We start from the raw sequence: 23772 nt of genomic DNA, 5'->3' as shown, positions 1-23772 counted from the left end.
GATGTTTATTGAATGAATCTTGCTCACTACTCCAGGAGTCACCTGCAGGGGTGTCTGGGGCTGACTAAGACAACAGGACTCCCAGCTTCCCTCGCTGCCCTTGCAAGGGAGCTGAAGGACCTTTCTGGCAAAACAGCCCTGTTGTAGCATCTGGGAAGTTGTAAACTCTGGTGAGTGGACATTCTATCATGCGGTTAAGGTGACCATACTCATAGTGTGCAGACTTCCATTTGGGCTGCTTTCCCAAGCAGTAGTATAAATAGTAGCCATGAGCCTTAAGGATAGTGTGGGAACAAACATGAAATGGCCACCTGGCCCATGCTAGCTCTCACAGCATCCAAGACTGCCAGGCCTTTTCTGGTTCCCGAGAGCAAGCACATGCATGTGCAGAGGCACCTCGTGCAGTGCAGGGAACATGATGTTGAATAAATGTTTGTTGATCGATGGGCACCTAGGTGGCACCATACCCAGAGCACTGGGCTTGCATTGGGGCTAATCGAAATTCAATCCTGCCTCAGTCACTCACTAGCTGTGAGACCCCTGAGTAAGTCCCTTAACTTCTGCCTGTCTCTGGTTCTTCCTCTGTAAAATGTGGATGAATAGCTGCTCCTTCACAGGGATGTCATGAGGATCAAATGAGACCATGGACGTAAAGTGCTTCATAAACCTGAAAGCCCTAGGAACATGCTCTCAATCATCCATCCCTGCTGGGGAGTGACAGCAGGTACACAGAGAAGTCTGTATGAGGAGGGGGAGAATAGGACCAGCCCAAGGAATGGGGCCTGTGCAAGGATGCATGAGCTGAGGAGGGAAGGAAGCTCAGAATTTAAAGAGGTACAGATGAGTCAGGAGTGAATTCCAGTGCCTGTGCAAAAATTGGAGGTGGGAGATGGACTGCTGAGTTCAGGAAATAGCAGATATGCCCACTGGTCTGTAATTGAAAGTGCACACATTAACCCCCTTCTGAGCATAGTTCTTGGCATGCAGTAGGTATTAAATAAATGCAGTTCTGGGACAGACTGAGAATGGGGAACTAGGGTCAAATGGTGAATTAATGAAACCCCTCTTATTTAGATTCAGAGCTGGAGGTCACCTCAGAGGTCATCTCGTACTACCCCCTCCTTCCCTCCCTTCCTTTACAAACAAGTTGGCTAGGAAGCTCAGGCCCTCTGACTCAGTATTTTCCACTTGACAGGCAGTTCATTCATTTGAGAAAAAAGATCCACATCCAGCACCAGAGCTGAGGGTCTGGGCAGGGTCTGTTGGCATCCCCTCAGATTAAAGCTCTTGGGGCCTGGCCTGTTCTGAGGCATCTCCACTGTCACACCTTTATTTAATCCTTAATCCTGTTGAGTTTAGGGGTTTCTCCAAAGGTGTCAAATAGCAGCATTGCTAAGAGAAAGAGAGGCTTCCTTATCATTTCTCCCCTAAGCTGCCTTCCTTTGTCTCTTCCTAAGAAGCCCACTAGGGCTACTGAATTTTTACTGAACATGGCCAGTTTTTGGTACTCACGTGAAATATCGTCTCTTTCATGGTTGAAATATTTGTCTCCCTGAGTTAATATGAATTCTAGAAATTCATTGCCAAGAATAGGACACTGTAATGCTGTGTTACTATACTTGCTATTATAATGTCCTTTGCCTTGTTTGCCTCCTAGAATGCAGGTTTTTTGAGGGTAGGAAACAGTTTTGGCCTTGTCTTTATATATGCAGAGCCCAACCCAGTGCCCAGCATAGAGGAGGTCAGCCCCAAGGCAGGGTGGTCAGCTCAGCCAAGGAAAGAGGGAGGTGAGGCAGAGAGGGTATTGACAATAAAAGCTTCCCTTGTCCTGACCAACTCCGAGAGAGGAGACAAGGGGCTGAGGAGGCTCTTGGAAGACTTCAGACAAATTTTGGTCAAGTCATAGCGTGTGTTTCTTATTGCCTTCACCTGAGCTCTCCCTAGGATAGTATAGTGCCTGGTACATGTAAGGGCTTGATAAATGCTTTTTCATTCATTAGTTGATTGGATCATTAAGTTAGAACCCAAAGGGACCTTCTAGGCCATCTGGTCCAACTCCTTGTATTACTAAGGAGGAAACTGAGGCCCCAAGAGATTCATTTAATTGCCCAGGGTCACACAACTGGTAAGTATCTGAGGAAGGATTTGAATCCAAGCCTTCCTGAATCCAAATCCAAAGCTCTCTCCACTACCCTATGCTCTCTCTTGTCTCCTGCTTTATGTGTCCTGCCACATCTTGAAGGCTGGATGAGGTGACTCCTTCCCTTTTTTCCAAGGCACAAATCTGTTTTGAATCAAGGGGGTTCCTACCGTATTCTTAAACAGAAAGCTGCCTCCGCAAAGCTGTAGGGACTTGTGTGTGCATATTGTTTTGTCTCCAGACAAGTGAGAGATGAGGATGTGGCCATTCCAGTTGTCAGAGATGGCTGAGCAGGCAAGGTCCTTGTTGCCCAGAGTCACTTGAACCCAGGTCATCCAATGCCAAGTCCAGAGGTCTTTGTACAGCACAATGTTACTTCCCATGCTCGAGTTAAAAATCTGCTCCCTGCTTCCTGAGAAGATTGGAGATGACAAGTCAAGGTGACATTTTCCAGTCTCTACCGTCCCTATATACAGTTTGTGTATGTATGTGTATGCATTTATTTTTAACTCTTTAGCACACAATTTGCCAGGCATTGGCTTGACCCACCCTCTGTAAGAGTTGGGTCCAATTTGGGCAGGTACAAAACCTGAAATGATTTTCATAGGAAGTGTAAAAGTGTTGGTCTGTTACACGATTGAAATGGCTCAGCAATTGCGGTTTTACGAGTACTAATTTTCTTTGTCTTTAATTGACCTCTAGTACGTTGGGTATTATCATTTTTAAATATTAGAACTTGATGACTTTGGCTAAGTTGTTTAACCTCTTGACACTGGTGGAGAGAGATCCCACACTGGGAATTCCTAACACCAAAAAAGTTACTTACCTGGACTCATTTAAAAAAAAATTCCCTATAGCTATAATATAATTTAAAAATATATGTTATACCATGATTCTTTATGTAAGTATATTCGAAGACAGAGAGAGAGAATATGAGAATGGCATAGTAATAAAAATACAGAGGGAAATGTTGCATTTGTCATCTGAGAACTTAGGTGTAAAATAAGCCTCCTTCCTGTGTGACCTTGGGCCAGTCACTTGAGCTCCAGTTACTTCCTCCTTACAGTGAGCTCGGCTTCTGTCCTTCTGTGAATCAGGAACCCCTTGGGCAGGTCGGTGAAGTCTAGGGACCTCTTCTCCAAATCGTGTTTTTACATGCACGAAATAAAATACATAAGATGACTGCAGAAAACAATTGCATTAAAATGCAGTTATCTAAATATAGTTTTCAAAAAGTTCATGGACCCCAGACTACATGGAGTCTGAGGTCCTTCCCAGTTCTCAGTTCATGTTCCTCGATGGCCATAAGGGCAGGTCACTAACCCCTCTCCCTAAGCCTCGATTTCCTCTTCCATCTATAACCCCCCTTCCCACTCTCTGGTCCTCATCTGATCGTCTGCCTACAAAGACGATGTTACTGACCCACATGTGGGCTCTTCAGTCAGATCTTGTGTTCACAGTACCGATACCCAGTGCCTAGCACTGCTGGCCCAAAGGAAACCCTCGCTGTGCATTATCCTGATGGGGGGCTGCTCCCTCCCCTTTTCCCCTTTCCTAGAGGCAGCCTAGTGTCATAGAAAAAGGGATGGACTTGGAGGTCCATAAGTGGGGCTAATTCGAACTATATCTAATGTGTGTGACCTTGGTGAAGGGCATGTCCCACGAATTCATCCTGAACTTCCATTATCCATTGCCTGGTGCTTTTTCAGCACAGCCGGGACCGCAGCTGCTCCATCCTGAGTCTGCAAGTATTTCTCTCTACCTTGACTTTCCACCCTAATGAACCGTGACTTCATGAGCAGCTAGCTACAAGCGAGAAGGACAAGGAGAGGGCAGCAGGGTTGGGGGGGGGGCGCTCAGAAAAGGAAAAAAGAACTGGGGGAGGGTTTCCTATAGCACCCTTAGGAGGCTAAGATCAAAGCCTTGCCACAGCCAAGGAATCTCCTGTTGTGGCTGAGCTTGTCCTGCTGCCATGATGGGTAACGGCCTCCATCTGTTGACTTAACCCTGGTGGGAGCCCCAGGCTTGGCACCCCATGCTCCACCGCTGCTCTCCCCTCAGTGCTTCACTGCATGGGATCTGACTGTTGGCATGTGTGTGTATGTGTGTGTGTGTGTGTGTGTGTGTGTGTGTGTGTGTGTGTGTGGTGTGCGTGTGGGTGTGGTATTTCTGTATGTGTGGTATGTGTGTGTAGGTGTGGTGTGGTATGTGGGGGGGCTGTGTCTGTATGTGTGTGTGTGTGTGTGTGTGTGTGTGTGTGTGTGTGTGTGTCAGGGTGTTTGGGGAGGGCTCAGAAGCTTGTACAGCCTCCTTAGATGCACAGTCTCAGGGGTCCCTAAAAAGACATGTTCAGGGAGGATGAGCTCACACTTGTCCCTGCTAGATGTCTAGGAAGGACTCAAGGACTGAGTTGTCCACTTGGCCAGATTCCATCCCCTTACGATCCAGTAATTCAATTCAATTCACTAAACATTTATCAAGTACCTCCTGTGTAACAGCCTCTGGGCTAGCTATTGGGGATAGGAAGCTGGAAGCCCAACAGCCCCTGCCTTCCAGGAGTTTAAATTCTACTGGAGGAACCACAAATAACAGATAAGGAAAGATCACGAATTTCACAATAAGAAAAAAGTGATTTTTAAGGAGAGAGCATTGACTTGGAGAAAGACCTAGGAATCAGTCATTCTGCAAACTTCTGTAAGTGCCTGCTGTGTGCTAAGTGTTTGGGATAATGAAAGAGCCCCTGCCCTCCCAGAGCTTCCACTGGACACAGAGATTTTTCCAAAATAAAGAAAAGATGATTTGAGGTGGGAGAAGGCCTTCTGTGGGTAGTGGCCCCTTGGCTGTGGCATTCCCAGAGGCAGAGAAAACAGACATGAGGCAGGATCCAAAGACCTGATGCACTAGGGTGGGAAGGAGCTGGGGGTGGGGGAGCCAGATTGGGGGGACCCTGGATATCTACCTTGTGCTGCTAAGTGAAAAAACAGCCCTACCTTTGAGAGCTTACACTCTGCTGGGCCTCTGGTCACCCTCTGTCCATCCAGCTCTGGTCTCTTTTGATGATGAGTAAGAAGCAATTGATTCTGGCTTCCATCATCCCTCCTGCATGCAGCGTAGACATGTATCCCCGAGTCTGGGTCCTTCTGTATCAACAGTTAAAAAGTGAAATGGATAGAGTACTGGGCTTAGATTTCAGCCAGGTCTGTGTTCAAATCTGTACTCATCTGTAAAAAGGGAGCAACACTGACCATACCTCCCAGGGCTGGTACGAGGACAGAAGGAGATAATGTTATTTATAGAGCGCTCTGTAAATCTTTTAAGTGCTACAGAAATCCTAGCTCTAGAGAAGATAGATTGCTGGACTTGGAATCAGGAAGGCCTGGGTTGGAATCCTATTTCAAACACTGGGGATGACTTGATCACTGTGCAATTCTGGTCAATTAATTGTGATGATGATACTTTCTGGGTATTTGTGAAAAAGGAAACTTGGGCATGCCAAACAGTCCTTCAGAGGCTAAGCAGGATCTTAGAGGATTTATACCAAGAGAATTTAGCCCAACCCCCTCTTTTTAAGGGGGAAGGGAAATCAAGGCCCCCCCAGGGGCCAAGAGACTTGCCCATGAGTGCCAGCATTAGACCTGAAGTTTCTCTCCCCTAAACCCCCCTGGGCATGGAAGAGACTCAGTGCCCCCTAAAATACCCTCCTTCTTATCCAAGTCCTCCAATTTCTCTTGCTGGATATTGCTCTCTCCAAAGTATGCCCTTTTAAAATGAAAATACACAGAAAGGACCTGGCATTAAATAGTCCCCAGCACTTGACAGAAACTCACCATTCTACGTATCAGATGTGGGGTGGGGTCCAGCTACTGGCTCAGGGGCTTCCAGGGTAAAATCTGGGGGGAACAGGAGGTAGGAGTCTGTCTATAAACTAATCTCTCTGAGTCTTGTGGTTGGCCTTTCATTCTCAAAGAGGATCAGTGACATCACAGGGTGATGGCTTGACTTATGCTTAAATTGGATTGAAGTGATGCAGAGCTGGGAAAAGTCATTGGCCTGGCTCTTTCCTCCAGAATCATGGGAGTCCAGTGGGGATCTCCCTGGGGCAGTGATGGGGCTGTCCATGTCTGCTACCCCCAGCTTCCTTTTCTGGGAATGGAAGTTGCACAGAGATCTCACCCCCTTGTTCATTGTCTAGGGGCCAGAAAGCTGGCCTTGAAGTGAGGAAAAATAGGGTCAGGTCCTGTCTTTGACACATGAACCTCCCTGTGCCCCAGAAAGCTCTCTTAAGACCATCCATTGCTGAGGAAATGGCTTCTTTGGGAGAGGGGATTTCCTTGCCTGACAGTTCCCCTCTCTTCTAGGGTGTCTGCTCTTTCTCTCTCCCTGCTGTTAATCATTCTCTTTATTCATCCCTGTTGCAGCAGGAATGGGGTAGCGGAAGAGGGAAGGGCAAGAGGAGTGAGGAAAAAAAGGGAACCTTAAAAAAAATGTTTTTTTTAAGCCTTTGATGAACTGTTTGCTAGCTTTAGTGATTTAAAAAATACAGGTAACAAATTGCCCGTGATTTTCTTCAAGGGAACGAGAAAGTGAACAAGGTGATAAATGGATTGTGAAGCCAGGTTACCAAGCTGGTCTGAACAGGGTGGGAGGAACCCAGGGAAAGAAGGAGGGGCAATTCTTGCCTGACAAGGCTCCAGGGAGGAAGTGCCTGGCTGGAGAATAGGTAGAGCATTTGTTCATGCTTTACTGTGTGCCCAGAGACAAGTGATGAAAACAGCTCCTTCCCTCCAGCTTTCGATGTCATGGGGGAAGACAGCACATAGAAGCCTAGTTGTGGATGGTAGTGGGGGCAGAGTGACTCCTTCCAGGGTCAGCGTGGCAGAGGAGGAGGAGCAGAGTCTAGAGATTGTTCAGGTGAGAGTGAGACTGGCTGGGATGCTTCCCCAGAGTGGTGGTACTGGGGAGGGGTTAGTCATCAGGCTGATGATGCTTGTGGAAGGGGAGAAGGAGCTGAAGGATGGAGAGAATCCGAATCATGGGATCTCTGAGTTGGACAGAAACTTAGCAACTGCCCAGTCCTACCCACAATGGAACGAAAATTGTCCCTCTAATGTCACAGACAAGTGGTTAGCCCCTTTGCTTGAAGTGTATGGGGGTCTTCAAGCAAAGGCTGGCCGGCCACCTGTTGGGGCCTTCAAATATTTGAAGACAGTGCTGGAGCCTCCTCTCTGTCTTTCCTTCTCTGAGCTAGATGTTCCTACATGCTTCTCCAGATCATCTGATGATGCAGTCACTGTCTTGGCTGCCTCCTCTGGAGCCTGTCTAGCTTACAGTGCCTTTTCTAAAACTCGACATCCATAATGGAGCCCACTGTTCCAACTCTGTAGGACCAGGGCAAAATGCTGCCTGTCTGGGATTTCATCTGGTTGGTGATATCCCGATATGGGAACTCCCTTCCCCAAAACAGATTGAAGCAATTGTGACCTCATAGCAAAGTCCTGGGGAGTTACCTGAAGGATATGGCAGGTAAGTGACTTGCTCAGGGTCACAAAACTAGTAAGGGGTAAGAGTTAGGATTTGAACCCAGGCTTCAACCCCAGCACTTTGCTCTCTATATGCCATGCTGTATCTTGCTTTAACTTGTGAATTTTTTAATGTTTTTGAGCAAAAATGGTGAAGCAAAGATTCCAAAGAAGTCAAAATGTGTGTGTGTGTGTGTGTGTGTGTAAGTCTAGAGAGAGAGATAGAGAGGGAGAGAGAGGGAGAAAGAGAGACAGAGAGAGAGAGATAGAGACAGACAGAGACAGAAAGAGAGCATGATGATAACCCTAAATAATAATTCATCTTTTGATAGTGTCTTCAGGGTCACAGAATGCTTTGTTTCAAGGCTTTCTGTGTATGGCTTTCAAATGATTACATTTTTCTGATAAAAACACTCATGAGGAATTCATGTAATGGAATTGTTTTTGCCATTCTAGGTATTCTGGTTTAATAGTGTAATTACCATCTGTCATTAATCCTGCCTGCATGGAGAAGCCACGTTGTGTTAAAAGCATTAAAAGAGTAACCAGAAAGAATGTTTTGAACTTTGGCGTATTATTCATGTCAAGTATCGTTTGACAAGTTGAAACAACAACCACAAAAACCACCCAAGACAATCCAGAGGAAAGAGCTTTGTTTTCTGATGGAAGAACATGGAGCCCATCTCCCAGCATTAGCATCCCTCTCCTTTTCTTATGAATTCATCAATATTTCTCTCTGCTGCTCCTCCGTTAGGGAAGCATCCTTGTCTTTGGGGAAGTCACTTAGTTGAACTCCAGGCCTGGGTGTTAAATGATTTTCTTGGACATAGGTATGGCCTTAGTTCATTTGTCTGAAAATGAAGGGGAGACATTAGGACTATGAGAGCCAGTTTGGGGACAGAATGGGGAAAGGCCAAGTGGGAGAATTAGGCCCTCTAACAGTTGAAAATGGCCTCCCTTGTGTGTTAGGAATTCAAAGCCTTCAGAGTGGTCTGTTTCTGAGTCCTTTATCAAAAAGGAGTGTGTTTCTAATTTTGTCAAAGGTCCCAAAGATGTCTTTGGATGATACAGAGTTGGTAGTCATCCGGCTCACCTACCTGTATTGGAAATCTTCCTAGGTGGGTAAGATCTGCTTGAGCCAATGGTGCTACTGGCCTAGTCCAGGGATGGGGAACCTGAGGCCTCAAGACCACATATGGCCCTCTAGGTCCTCAAGTGTAGCCCTTTGACTGAATCCAAACTTCACCAAACAAATCCCCTTAACAAAAGGGTTTGTTCTGTAAAACTTGGACTCAGTCAAAGGACCTCATTTGAGCACATAAAGGGCTACATGTGGCCTCGAAGCTGCAGGTTCCCCACCCCTGGGCTAGATTGTAAAACCCTCCTTTGTGCTTGGGTGATGGTACATCAGGTATGACTTTGGTGGAGAAATACTCCTAAATACACATACATTTCATTAAGATCTCCCATTGCCCTGGCCCAGAGTAAGAAAGAAGCAATGCTTTACTTCAGCAGATGCTCCCTGAGTGCCTGCTTTGTGCCAGAAAGCTCCTTGAGGGCAGGGATTATTTCATTTTCATCTTAGCACCTTGAACAGAGCCAGATCCGTAACAGGCAGGTACCAAATGCTAGCTGATTGACTGACATCACAGGAGAGGAAGGAAGATATAAATCATGTAAGAGCCTCTCTGTTCTCAAGGGACTTAAGAGTCTAGTAGGATGCCTAAGAGATGAATCTGTGTAATTCTAAGAAAGAATGGAAGACATTATTTCATCTAATCGTAGATTCAGAGCACAGTCATACATCTAGTCCAAACCTCTCATGTTATAGTGAGGAAACTGAGGCTGAACAGGCTTTAAAGGTCACAGGTAGTAACAGAGTCAGGATCTGAACCCACATCCTCTGACTCCAAATCCAGTGCTCTTTCAGCTCTACCACAATGCCCCTCTTTGAGACTGGAAATAAGATAGGAAATGGCCTCATGCCTTTGTGGGGGAGGAGAAAGAGAAAGGGAGAGGAGAGAGTGAATGAGAAAAAGAGAAAAGTGAGAGAAAGAGAGAAGGGAATGAGAGAGAGGAGGGAGGGAGGAGAGAGAATAGAGAGAATGAGGGAGAGAGAGAGAGAGAGAGAGAGAGAGAGAGAGAGAGAGAGAGAGAGAGAGAGAGAGACTGAGAGAGAGACTGAGAGACTGAGAGACTGTGTAAGCATCTCTTTGTTGTGTTTAATTTCAGTTGTGAAAATAATGAGACTTTGGATATAATTTCCTGGGCCAGCAGCACTGCCATGCAGTGTAAGTATGGCAAATGTGACTATATTTTCTGATTGGCTAGCATTAAGCTGGCCTTGCATAAGTGGAGAAGTTGCTCGATTTGCCGGCTGCTACCCGACTTTTATCAGGCTCCTATTGTCGTGCCCTTTAAGAATCAGAGACGAATGAACCTCTCTGAAGGACTATAATTGGACTGAATCAGAGCTCATTGAATCAGCTAGGTTATTAACGCCACAATATTTAATTACGAGCTACTCTGTAAGAGGGAAAATGTCACCAGGCTCATGTGCTCAATCTGCCCTAAAAAGGATAAGTTGGGGGCCTTCTTTCCCCCTTGAATTGTGCATGCTTGCTGTATGCATGCGAGAAATATTAGGGAAATGTGGGATACCCCAGGAAGTCCAGCTAGTGGTACCAACTGATATCTCACTGGCTTGTTGTTAGTCTCCCTCTTGCCTCCATCTGACTGCTAGGCAGTACCACAAGGTCTGCATTTGCCCAATTGGCATTAACTCTTACTCTTGCCTACCTCCAATACATAGCACTCTCTTTTATTTGGAGATGGTTCCTTGAGTTAAATGTCTCTTCCCCTCCCCCTCCTCCTCTAATTACAACTGTGAAAGGAACATGTGGGTAATTTCCAGAAGTTCTTAACATTATTCTTAATGGCTTAAGATGCATCTCAGCCTGGATTAGACATCTAATGATACATGAAGGATTTTCATTTGCACAATCCTCTTCACACTGTAGAAGTAGGTCGGGTTCCTCAAATATTTAATGTTCCATCAGGATCCCCAGAGGGGACCATTTGTTTACAGTGTGATTTCCCATGAACAAAATGGTATCTTAAAATATAATGTATTGATTGTTAATTATGCCCATTGGTTAATTATGAGCTGCATCCTCATGCAAAGAACAAGGGAATGTGATGCTCGAGAAGGAGATGTGAGAAAGGGGGCATCCAGATTCTAGAGCTAGAAGGGATCTTGGGGGCCATCTGCTCCAGCCCTCTCATTTTACATGTGAGTGAACGGATACCCAGCGAGGAATGTTCCATGCCCAAGATCACACAGCAGTGGAACTGGGCAATGGACTCAGGCACCTCTTCAGATGCAAATCCAGTGTTCTTTCCCCTCTACCCTTCCTCAAACAGACCCCATAAATCAGCCCTGATGGATAGTTCCATTTTTCTATGCTAATTCAATCCATTTCTAAGAAGAAAAAACACAGGGGTAGAAACAACTTCCGTTTGCTAGAACCGCAGTCATTCAGTTGTTCAGGACCTCTTTTTTGATTCAGGGAATCCCAGAAGCTTTCATGCCTTTCAGAATTCTGTAGCTTCACTAGGCCTCTGACCTCCAAAGCGGCACTCAGACTTTTGGGACACCCTGCCTACAAGGATTTTCAGTTAAACGAGCAATGATGTTCCAGCTTCCTTCTTGTACGTTTTATTGACGCTCTTGTCTGAGTGTTTACAAGATCTTTCTGCCCATCTCATTTATTCTTGTGCCTTGTGCCTTGATTTTTCTGTGGCTCCTTTGAAGCTCTGTGAACATCAGTCCCTTTGTATCACTTGTGCTGCCTTCATTGAGGTTTATTGAGTAGGTTGCTGCCATTTAATGGATGGATTTGTTCCCTGTCATTAATGTGTTAACATTACAGAATCGTTGGGGCCCGTCCTACTCCACAGCTTATTTGGATATCACAGTAACGACCTTGTGCTGACAATTGGTGAGCGCCAAGTCACTGGTGTTCTCTTACAGGTTTAGTGGAAGCTTTGGGCCTAATGATACATGAAATTGTGTGCGTATTTTTTTAACCTTCAGGACAATTCATATGCCTTCTGTTTGTCAGGCCTAACCAATCCAACTTGGAAGAAGTCCTGCTAATAAGTGAAATTGGATCATCCAATATATTTTTATTGGTTTCCCCTGCTCTGTGAATCTTATCAATATTATAGTCAATTCTCAATTATTCCTAGTCTGATTATGTGACTTTGGGGGCATTCCAAGCCCTCGTTACCTGGGTTTGTCCATTATGTAACTCATTAACCGTCTCCTGGAAGGTGGACCAAAGAGAGAGGAGAAGTGTGAGGGAGCTACCACAGAGGCATTGAAGGAGATGCCCAGTCAGGGGTGGCATCAAGGCCACTCATGCTTCAGGATAGATAAGGTAAGATGACCTCCAAGAACCCTGCAGCTCCGGGCTTTCCCTGCCCTTTGCAATGCATGGCAGTCCAGTCAAAAAGCACTTGTTAGACACCTACTATGACAGCTTCTCAGGACTGTCATCAGGCTGCACTGATGGGGAGAGCACCCTGCACTTGTGATGTCATGGGTCTGGCCCAAAAAGCAAACCCATATAAAGTCACCTGTTCCTGCCTTCAGGGTGCTTACATTCTGGGGGTGGGGATACAACATGCAATAAGTAAGTGAAGTACATACAGAACAATGTAGAGATGGACAAAGCATTGACAACCAGGAGAACTTGGAAAGCCTTCCTATAGAAGGTGTCCGCCTCGCCCCCCCCCCCCCCATTACCGGGGCTGGGTCTTGAAGGACACTTTGTATTCTAGGGGGCCAAGGTGAAGAAGGAATACAGTCCAAACACAGGAAATACATGTGGACAAAGGATGCAGGATTTGGGCAACAGGAAGTAGGTGAGATAGACTTTGTGAAGGAGGATATAATTCTAGAAGGGAGGACTGGGATTGATCAAGGATTCACACTCTGAAGTCTGTGAACTTGGGTTTTTAAAAAGTGATTTGATGACTGCATGTCAGAATGCCAGTGTCCTTGGTAATCGGATGAGTTTTATTTTGTGCATTTAAAACCTCGGTCCTGAACTTCACCCAGACTGCCAGGGAAGTCCATCACCCAGCACAGGGTTGAGAATCCCCAGTCTGGTTTGTGAATCACTCAGAATCCCAAATTGAAATGTTTGTATTTTAAAACAGAAGTGAATCTGTAAGAGCTGAAAAGACTTTGGGGACTGTGGGAACACAGATTTAGAATAAAAAATGACCTTGGAGACCATTGATCACATTCTCTTTAATTTACAGATAAGAAAACTGAGGCCCAGAGTAGTGTAGTGGCCATCCACATCATTAGTGAGGCTGAGACCTATGCATGCTAAGTCCTACATGGTCCTCCTTCCACCACCCACCGTGTCCCCCAGGATGTGTTAAGGAGGATTCAGGTGCCATCCTGGAAATTTGAAGAGAATCTCAGAATCACTTGGATCCTCCCTGACATACTCAGGTCGGGAAAGTTATTGACATATCTCTCCAAAGGACTTTGTCACAAGACAGTCCTATTCTGTGGATTTAAGACCCCAAGGACTCATCCTGGTCAGGCTCCAGTGGATTTCTAACAGGAGATTTGGGGATTAGCAGTGAATTTCATTTTAATATGATATCCACAGACAGCTGAATTGGTTATTCTGAGCAGAAATCACTTGATAGGTTTAACCATTTGTAAATAAGTACCCAGTGAATGAGATTCGCCAGTACACAAGGATAGGAAAGGAGAGTGACCTCGAGGCTTGCCTTTCTTTGTCTCGTCTCTGACCTTCCAGTGTTCACTGAGAGAACAAAGTCCACAAAGCTTAATGCCAGGATTTAGGGGGTTAGTGGGAAGTATAGGGCTTGACTGGGGAAAACCATTGTAGCTAAGGCAGAGGGAGGGAAGCAGCCAGTAACATGTGGAGTCTTCTTAGTTGTTTAGGCTCCATCTGCAGTGAGGAAGAAAACAAGAGTATGAATCAGTCAGTCAGCATTAGACATCCTATAGGGCTTAGGCACTGGGGACACAGGAACAGAAGAAACCTATGTGGTATACCTGACAACATTCATGAGTGAATCCAGATGCAAAATGGGGGAATGGAGGCGTCACCAGAGCTGAGCCAGGAAGGTCGTCATCAAGGAAGACGTTGGTCTTTGGGGTGTGTGTGTTGCTTTTTAAATTCTTTTTTTTAAAATTTATTTATTTGACATTCATTTTAACAAAATTTTGGGTTCCAAATTTTCTCCCCTTTTGTCCCCTCCCCCCCCAAACACCGAGCATTCTAATTGCCCCTATGACCAATCTGCTCTCTCTTCTATCATCCCTCTCTGCCCTTGTCTCCATCTTCTCTTTTGTCCTGTAGGGCCAGATAACTTTCTATACCCCTTTACCTGTATTTCTTATTTCCTAGTGGCAAGAACATTACTCGACAGTTGATCCTAACACTTTGAGTTCCAATTTCTTTACCTCCCTCCCTCCCCACCCCTTCCCTTTGGAAGGCAAGCAATTCAATATAGGCCAAATCTATGTAGTTTTGCAAATGACTTCCATAATAGCTGTGTTGTATAAGACTGACTATATTTCCCTCCATCCTATCCTGTCCCCCATTACTTCTATTCTCTTTTGATCCTGTCCCTCCCCATGAGTGTCGACCTCAAATTGCTCCCTCCTCCCCATGCCCTCCCTTCCATCATCTCCCCCACCCTGCTTATCCCCTTATCCCCCACTTTCCTGTATTGTAAGATAGGTTTTCATACCAAAATGAGCGTGCATTTTATTCCTTCCTTTAGTGGGATGTGATGAGAGTAAACTTCATGTTTTTCTCTCACTTCCCCTCTTTATCCCTCCACTAATGAGTCTTTTGCTTGCCTCTTTTATGAGAGATAATTTGCCCCATTCCATTTCTTCCTTTCTCCTCCCAATATATTTCTCTCTCACTGCTTGATTTCATTTTTTTAGGATATGATCCCATCCTCTTCAATTCACTCTGTCTCTATGTGTGTGTGTGTGTGTGTGTGTGTGTGTGTGCGTGTGCACGTGCATGTGTGTGTGTGTAATCCCACCCAGTACCCAAATACTGAAAAGTTTCAAGAGTTACAAATATTGTCTTTCCATGTAGGAATGTAAACAGTTCAACTTTAGTAAGTCCCTTATGACTTCTCTTTGCTGTTTACCTTTTCATGCTTCTCTTCATTCTTGTGTTTAAAAGTCAAATTTTCTTTTCAGCTCTGGTCTTTTCATCAAGAATGCTTGAAAGTCCTTTATTTCATTGAAATACCATTTTTTCCCCTGAAGTACTATACTCAGTTTTGCTGGGTAGGTGATTCTTGGTTTTAGTCCTAGTTCCTTTAACTTCTGGAATATCCTATTCCACGCCCTTCGATCCCTTAATGTAGAAGCTGCTAGATCTTGTGTTATGCTGGTTGTATTTCCACAATACTTGAATTGTTTCTTTCTAGCTGTTTGCAATATTTTCTCCTTGACCTGGGAACTCTGGAATTTGGCCACAGTGTTCCTAGGAGTTTCTCTTTTTGGATCTCTTTCAGGCAGTGATCTGTGGATTCGTTGAATACTTATTTTGCCCTCTGGTTCTAAAATCTCAGGGCAGTTTTCCTTGATAATTTCATGAAAGATGATGTCTAGGCTCTTTTTTTGATCATGGCTTTCAGGTAGTCCCAATAATTTTTAAGTTGTCTCTCCTGGATATTTTTTCCGGGTCAGTTGTTTTTCCAATGAGATATTTCACATTCTCTTCCATTTTTTCATTCTTTTGGTTTTGTTTTGTGATTTCTTGGTTTCTCATAAAGTCATTAGCCTCCATCTGTTCCATTCTAATTTTGAAAGAACTATTTTCTTCTGTGAGCCTTTGAATCTCCTTTTCCATTTGGCTAATTCTGCTTTTGAAAGCATTCTTCTCCTCATTGGCTTTTTGAACCTCTTTTGCCAATTGAGTTAGCCTGTTTTTCAAGGTGTTATTTTCTTCAGCATTTTTTTGGGTCTCCTTAGCTGGGTGCTGATCTGCTGTTCATGCTTTGACTGCATATCTCTCATTTCTCTTCCCAGCTTTTCCTCCACCTCTCTAAGTTGATTTTCAAAATCCTTTTTGAGCTCTTCCTTGGCCTGAGCCCACAGAATATTTAGTCTGGATGTTTGGGATACAGAGGCCTTGACTTCTATGTCTTTGCCTGATGGTAAGCATTGTTCTTCCTCATCAGAAGGGAAGGGAGGAGATGCCAGTTCACCAAGAAAGTAACCTTCTATAGTCTTATTTCTTTTCCCTTTTCTGGGCATTTTCCCAGCCAGTGACTTGACCTCTGAATATTCTCCTCACACCCACCTCGCCTCCTGATCCTCCCAGCCAGCGCTTGGGGTCTGAGATTCAAATGCTGCTCCCCAGCCTCGGGGCTTCGGCAGGGGCAGGGCTGCTATTCAGTGTGAGATTAAGTTCAGGTGCTCAGGGCGGGGCAGGGCCGCCTCTCAGGTTCAGTTCCCTCAGGGGGTTTATGCACAGACCTTCAACAATGGATCCATGCTCCTGCCTGCTTGGGGAGCCCTGGTCTGCCGCTGCGTCAGCTACTGCCTCCTGAGGGGGCCTGAGTTATTGGGGCACCCCACTCCCCTCTCAACCTGCCAAGATGACCCTCTCACTGACCCCCATCACCTGTGGGTGGAGGGACCCACACGGCCACTGGAGATCCCGTCCCTGAAGCCCGCTCAGATCTGCTCCTTTCTGTGCCGCGGCCGTGGCAGGGCTGGGCTGGGCTCCACGTCCGCAGAGCGACGGACCTTTTGCGAGAGGTTTGCAGGTCCCTCTGGAACAGAAATCTCCTTTGCTCCACTGTGCTGTGGCCTCTACTACTCCAGAATTCGCCGTGAGTTCCTTTTTACCCATGTTCTATGGGTTGTGGGTTTGGAGCTATGTATATGCGTCTTTCTACTCCGCCATCTTGGCTCCGCCCCTCGCTTTTTAAATTCTTACTGGCTTTGGAACCTCTGTATTCATCCAGTAGAAAAACCTTGCTTATGATAGATTATAACTGAGCCAGTTACCTTCCTCAGGTCATCCTGAAATGGTACTTCCTGACATTGAATTATACTTCGTGCATCTTGGTCTTCATGTTTGAAAATAATTCTTTTTTTTTAAAGTCAGTGGTTTATTTTTTTTATTTTTTCCAATTACATGTAAAGACAATTTTAAACATTTATTTAAAACAAATTCGAGTTCCAAATTTTCTCCCTCCCTTCCTCACCTTTCCTGAAGATAATTCTTATGTCACGGTTTTTTCCCTTGGGCTTGCTCCTGATGGTTGAGTCATGGTGAGAAAGTTGGACTATTCACAATCTCTTCTTCATCACAAAGTGAGTGCTCAACCTTTGCTTCACCCTCTCTGACCTTTTCCTCCCCATCCTCTTCTGACCCATCCCTATCCTAGTTCCTTGTATGCTGAGGTTCTCCATTCATGTGGCCCTTTTGGAAGTGTGCACTTCTGATCTCACTTCTTAGCTTTATTAGTTGAACAGTAACAACCAACAATCCCATGGTTGAACTCATGCCCTCCCCTGGGGCCCAGTAGCATCGAAAGCAAGAGGACCATTGGTCACAGAGGTGTGATTCTCTCTTAGTCCCACAGAAGAGGCATGCCTCTGTTTGTCCAAGGGTTGGTGTGGAAATGACAAATGAAGAGAGTACAGAAGAGTGGATATAGATGATAGATGTGAAACCCTAAAATGTGTGGGCAGTAGCACATTACAGGCATATAAACATGTGGGAAAATTCACTGTAACACTGAATGCAATCCAAATCAGGGATTTTGGTGTCAAACTCTTATCCCAGGAAAATAATTGGGTCAGTTATGAAAATATCCTAAGAGGACATTTTCCTACAAAACAAACCCAGAGAATAATATTTTAAGAAAGCTTGTCTACTGCCATGCCGAAGGGTTTTTAATTATATCAAGGTCATTATGGCTGGGTGGCAATGTGGATAGAGTGGTGAACTCACAGTTGGAAAAGACCTGAGTTCAAATCCCACTTACTGACTGTGACCTTGGATAGGTCACTTAATGACTAACCTCTGTCAGCTTGAGTTTCTTCATCTATTGGGGCTGGGCTCAATGGACCTTCTAGAACCTATGATAGATTGCTGAACTTGGAGTCAGGAAGACCTGAATTTGAATCCCATCTACAACATGTTCTCACTGTGTTACCACGAGGGAGTCCCTTAATACCCCTGAGCCTCAACTTCCTCATACCTGGAGTATTTACCTCCCAGTCTTGGAATGAGCTTCAAGGGAGAGAAGAGATGCCAAGGGCTTGGGAAACTTGAAAGGACTCTACAAGTATCTCTTTTCATTCTCCTCCTCCTCTTCTTCAGACTTTCTGACTTCATGGTCATCATCACCATCACGGTCATAGTGTTCTTAATGCTGATGTGCCACAGGAAGAAGTATAAATATTGGAGAAGAGAGCCTGACTGGAAGGTTGAGGATGAGCGAATGGATAAGTGAGGAGAGACATCTAGACAATGTGCCTTTCTGCCTGATAATAAGTCTCTGTGCAGATGATAGGCTGTAAGATGCACCTAATGAATACTCTTTAAAAAAGAGTGGCACCAAGTGTGGCAACTGCTTATTTGTCTCCAAACAGGGCTCCCGGTCCCCAAATGCTGTCTCCAGAAGGCAGATTAAAAATGAGAGCCAAATTCCTGATAGAGGGAAAGCAGTCGAGCCCTGGGAAGTGCTTGCTGTCTGCACTAGAGGGCTGGCTGTCTGATTTTCCAGATTAAGCATTGGTGCCATGGATGGTTCCAGAGATGTCATTCCAGCACTGTGGGGATGTCCTCTTTCTGTCATTCTGCAAAATGGAATTCCTTTATAATTTTATTACTTGTACTTTCCAAAGGATTAAAAAAGTTTTAAAATACTTCAAAGCAGACGCTTGGGAGCACTCAAATGACTGCCATGCCCAGGGCTTATTTTAAACACAGACTGTGGTGGAATCAGAGGGTTAGCATCGGAAGGACACTCTCAGGTCAGCTGGGCCAACCCCTTCATTTTATAGTTGAGGAAACAGGCCCACAGATGTGAGTGACCCCCAAGGTCACGCAGCTAGCAGATATCTGGAGACTTGGAAATTGGTGTTCTGACTTCACAGATGCTGGAGCACTAACTCTGGAGTCAGGGGAGATGGTTCCAATTCCAGCTCAGAATTTTCTCTGCTTGTATGACTTTGACAAAGTCACTTGTCCTCTGAGGGGGCTGGTTGGACTGGATGGCTTCTGATCTTGAGGTTTCCAGGCCTCTGTCAGCAGTCTGTGGATCCTTTTGGAACCAGAAATTTTCCTTGTCATAATTCATCATTTCTTTTTTTTAGAAGCAGAAACGGTCGTTTTGGTTTCATGGCCAAAATCATTAACTATATAGGCATATAAAATGGAATAAAATTATGTAACGAGATGACTATTTTTGGATTCGCACAAAGACCTATATTGGTTCCATTATCTCAGACTCCTTGACTCCCCCATGTGCACTCTAGGTCTTTATTGAGGGTCTTCGTGGCCAGTTTTCCTATAGGCGTTTTTGGTGATGTTTCTGTGCACAAACAGACAGGAAAGCTCTCAATGAGCTCCTGGGCAAAGAGGAAATGCACACTTCTCATTACACATTTTTGCATATGCTCTCAGCCTTCTAGAGAGGAACCTTCTGAGGAACCGAAAAGTCCATCTCCCTTACTTCTCAGGAAAGATGGAGCACACAAGTTCTCAGATCAGACAGTTGTATAGAAAAGGAAATGGAATTTTAGAAGCAGGAGCACAGTGGCATTAGAGGGAGGAAAGAGATGCACTGAGATCAAATCTTCAATAATCTAGGGCCTTGTAATCTAGGGGCAGTAGTCTAAGGACATCACTGGATGGTGGCAGACCTGCTCATTACATATTTAGAGCTGAAAATGACCTTGGAAGGCCATTGAATCCAACTGTCATTTCACAAAAGAGGAAACAGTGCTGTTTCACAGGACTGTTGTGAAGATTAGATGTAATTACACACACACACGCACACGCACGCACACACAGAGTGCTTTGCAAACCTTAAAGCACTATATAATTTATGTAAGAGGTTGTTGTTGTTGTCCAGTCCTTTTAGTCGTGTCTGACTCTTTGTGTCCCCATTTGGGGTTTTCTTGGCAAAGATACTAGAGTGTTTTGCCAGCATTTGACAGATGAGGGAACTGAGGCAAACAGAGCCTGACTTATTCAGGGTCACACAGCTAGTAAGTGTCTCAGACTGGATTTGAGCTCAAGAAGATGAGTCTTCCTGACTTTAGGCCCAGCACTCTACCACCTAGCTATAGAAACGTTAGCCATTTTTATTAATAGTCTTGTGAAATGATGTTGGTCAAGGTAACCTATTTTGACATATTTAAACCAGTAGAATACATGTAATAAAATATGAAAGTCTTATTTTAAAGTTTGTTTCAAGTACAAAATTTCCTTCTGCGTAGCTGTGGAATGTGTGTGTGTGTGTGTGTGTGTGTGTGTGTGTGTGTGTGTACCTATCATGAAATCAGCTTCCATGGTGGAAACTACAGAGGGGAGCCTTTTTTTTATTACTCCTTCTTTTGGAATTGAGAGTTTAACTGACTTGCCTGTGGTCCCATAGCTAGTATGTGTCATAGGGAAAACTTGTCTTTTCTGGACCCCAAAGCCTGCCTTCTTATCAACTGCTATGCCATCTTTCTTAGTGGAAAAAATTGTTGGTAACTTATCTTTTCTGATTCTAATCAACCACTGTAATCCGATTGACCTCAATAGAGTTATATGTTTAATGTAAGAGAAGGAATCCAAAACTGTATCGTTTACCTTATAAATGATGTTAACTTACTGAATGACTTCTTTATCCTTGGGTGCTTAAAGAACCTTCTTTTCTTTAGGGAAAAAAGTGGCTGTGTCTTGGAAAATGAAAGACATGCTAATTGGGGGCTCTCCAGGGTTAAGCTGATCATCTTCTGGCTGCGTTCTTCTTTGATTCAGACTCTAGGGGTTCAGAGCTCAAACCATGACTTCAGCCTGGGCCAGATGGCCCTTTCTTTCCATTTCATAGACAACAGCTCTCCCTAGAACGTTCATTATTTTCTACAGTTGAAGCAGCTGTGGATTACTGTAGTTATGGACTTAATACATCCCTGTCAATCCGCTGTGAATCCTGATTCAAACTTTACATGACTCTTTAGAGCTTCTTCATTTTTTATGATCATGTGATGCTGGTTAAAGGCAGAGTCTCAAGAAGCACAGGTCACTAAGTTTGCGTTTGCTAGGCTCTTGTTATTTTCAGGAGGCTGGTGGCCTTGCAGTTTTAATGCTACAGAAGTAATCAGGAAAAGTAGTAGATGTGTCCAATGGATGTCATTGTAGGTGTGTCTTAAGGAACGGTCATTGAGAGAAAAAAACAATAGTCCAGCCCATCCTTCTTTTAACTGAGGAGGGCTACAATTTCCCCTGACCATTCTTTGGTTTTGGAGCTCTCCTTGAAATAGTTCTTTCTTTCCAGAATGATGCACGTTATTAGGATGTAAGCTCCTTGGGGACACTATTGCTTTTCTTTGTCTCTCAGTGCCTTGCATGCAGTAAGCACTTAATAAATGCTTGTTGGCTAACCGACTGACTCAAGACATGTCATCGAGTCTCTTGGTTTTCTGTCACTCATCCCAGGAAAATCTCTGCTCTGCTTCTCTCTACCTGTGTGACCTTGGTCAAGTCACTACCCTTTCTGGGTCTCAGTTTCCTCACCTGTAAAGTGAGGGACTTGACCCAGATGTCTTCTAAATTCTCTCTCAGTTCTAAATCTGAACCTGTGACCTGTTCCATTGCCCTTTGCACTCTTTGATGGGGGAGAATCCACAAAAAAATGGGCTCACTTGGAGGGTAATAGGTCTTTAGGTACATAATTTCTTGGGAATTACTCAGGGAAATGGTTTGAATGTTGGGAGAAATAGCTTTAATTATGGAAGATGGTTCAAAATTCAGTCAGTGAGGAATCTGGCTTACATTTTCTCCCCCCTCCCTGGTACCCATTCACTTAATGTGTAGTGACAGCACAATGGATGTTGGTTTTGGAATTGACCTGCTTAGGGGATCTCATGGGATTGAAGGAAATGGATGCCCCCAAGGAGATCATTGAGCTCAGTGAGTGGAATGAATGCCAGGCTCTTTTAGGACATCAGGGCTTGTTGGCATCATAGCTTTGATACTTACCCGCTCTGGGTTATGGGCAGGTCTCCCCACCAGTTGGAAGCTCAGTTTTTTCATCTGTAAACTAGGGGAAATGATAATCAGACTTTTCAGTTCATGAGACTGTGATAAGAAAAGCAGTTTGGTAAGCCTCACAAACCTTGGCCTCTGATGCTTTCCAACTCTAAATTTATAATCCTATAAATAGTAATTGTTATTGATAGCAATTTTAAAAACTAAAACAAGTTAAAGATTTGTTCCTTCACTCTGTGGACTGGGGCCCCATCAGACCAATTGCTAGCAAAACCTCTGAATATAGAAGACTTCCAAATTATACCATACCTAAACGCGCTCTGCAAGAAAGCAAAAATGAAGAAATAGAGAGGCAACCACATATGCCATCAAATGGCTACTTGCTTTCCTCAGTCTGAAGTGCTGACGTCCTTCAGTCCAGTGTTCAAGAAGTGAAAACAGAAGGAGCAGGCAGATTCAGGAGGAAAGATAACAACGGGTACTTTTTTCAGAAATGAGAAATAAATTTCATAATTCCCTCAAAATAGCTACACCCCATTCCACAGGCAAAAACCAGTGGGAGCTTTGTCAGCGTGGGAAAATAGGAAAACTCATTCTTATTAATCAACCAACTGCCCTGTGGCCTTTCTTGGAGTTTATCTCCCAGTGCTTTCTTGGCTTTCTAGTAGGCTTCTGGCCCCCCTCCCATCAGGCCTTGATGACAGCTCTAGTAGTAAGGGTGCCATTGGGAGAGCTAGGCTGATGTAGCTCTGGAGAAGGGGCCCAGACGTCTATGTTTTCTCAATTACTGTTTAAAGGCTGCTTTGTGTGCTCACCTGCTACTTTAGGGGCCAGAGCCTGGGTTCAAATATCAGGTCTGAATAATTAATAATCATGGCAATAATAACGAGCATTTCTGTAGCACTTCAAGGTTTTCACAATGTTCTACAATTATTATCTCATTTTATCCTCAGAACAACCCTGGGTGGTGAGTGCTATTATTATCCACAAATAAGGAAACTGAGGCAAATAGGTTAAATGATTTGCCCATGGTCACACACGGCTAGTGTGTCTCTTTATAGGACCATAGACCATTTTCTCCAAATCTCTCAGTTTTCAGGTGAGGAAACAGAGTTAAGTGACTTAGAGGCGAAGCTTCAGATCAAAGTCCCTCTTGATTTCAGGCTGAGTGATTCCATTATACCACACCCCTTACTGACCTGTGTGAACATGAGCTTGGGCAAGTCACTGGATTCTCTTCATCCTCATCCATAAAATGAAAGGATAGGAACAGGCAGGTTTGGAGGCCCCCTCCAGCTGGAGATCTTGTGAATTGTTACACAGTATTGTAATGCACTATTGTGAATACTACATGGTATCATGATGTCATGGCTCATTGTCATGATACTGGTGATATATATGGTCTTGGACCTTGCCTCTATATGGAGACTGTCCTGTATCAGACTTCTGGAGGAGCCAGGAGTGACTCATATGCAGACTTGTGCCTAGCACTGTATGAATGACACTTTGGTCAATGGATCTAACATGGCGGTGATGGCATCTTACTACCTTCCCAGTCAGCCACTGTTCCTTCCTCTTGCCTTCAGAGCCTCTGATGGCAAGCTCTTCCCCTTGGCATAACCAGTTGTGGGCTGCCCCCTCCCGCCCTGTCACTGCAAAGCCTTTCCTGTAGGGCTCCTTTTATCCCTACACATCCCTGGGAATGAGGATCAAGCTGCTCTTTCTCCCAAGATTAGAACATCCATCTGTGAGAGAACATCTTCTATGTTGCTGCCCCTGTTCTTGACACCCATTCAACAAT

At 44.7% G+C, this 23772-nt stretch overlaps 1 protein-coding gene across 7 annotated transcripts in view; it reads left to right on the top strand.

The window, feature by feature from the left end:
• Nucleotides 1–23772, top strand: part of PPM1L (protein phosphatase, Mg2+/Mn2+ dependent 1L) — a 313084-nt gene that overhangs the window by 175251 nt on the left and 114061 nt on the right. For 2 of the 7 annotated variants that reach the window (XM_072618582.1, XM_072618583.1), the window contains exon 1: nucleotides 12136–12588. The exons of 4 other annotated variants lie outside the window; for them this stretch is intronic. Coding sequence is in view for 1 of the 3 variants with exons in the window: in XM_072618581.1 (XP_072474682.1) it covers nucleotides 12549–12584 (36 nt within the window). In the remaining 2 variants the exon portion in view is untranslated. Of the gene's footprint in view, nucleotides 1–12135; nucleotides 12589–23772 lie in introns of those variants that run through there. One more of the 7 variants, XM_072618581.1, reaches the window with a different exon arrangement.

This window comes from Notamacropus eugenii, chromosome 6, assembly GCF_028372415.1.
Source record: "Notamacropus eugenii isolate mMacEug1 chromosome 6, mMacEug1.pri_v2, whole genome shotgun sequence".
In the NCBI taxonomy this organism is placed as follows: Eukaryota; Metazoa; Chordata; class Mammalia; order Diprotodontia; family Macropodidae; genus Notamacropus; species Notamacropus eugenii.
This window is presented reverse-complemented; position numbering and strand designations above follow the sequence as displayed.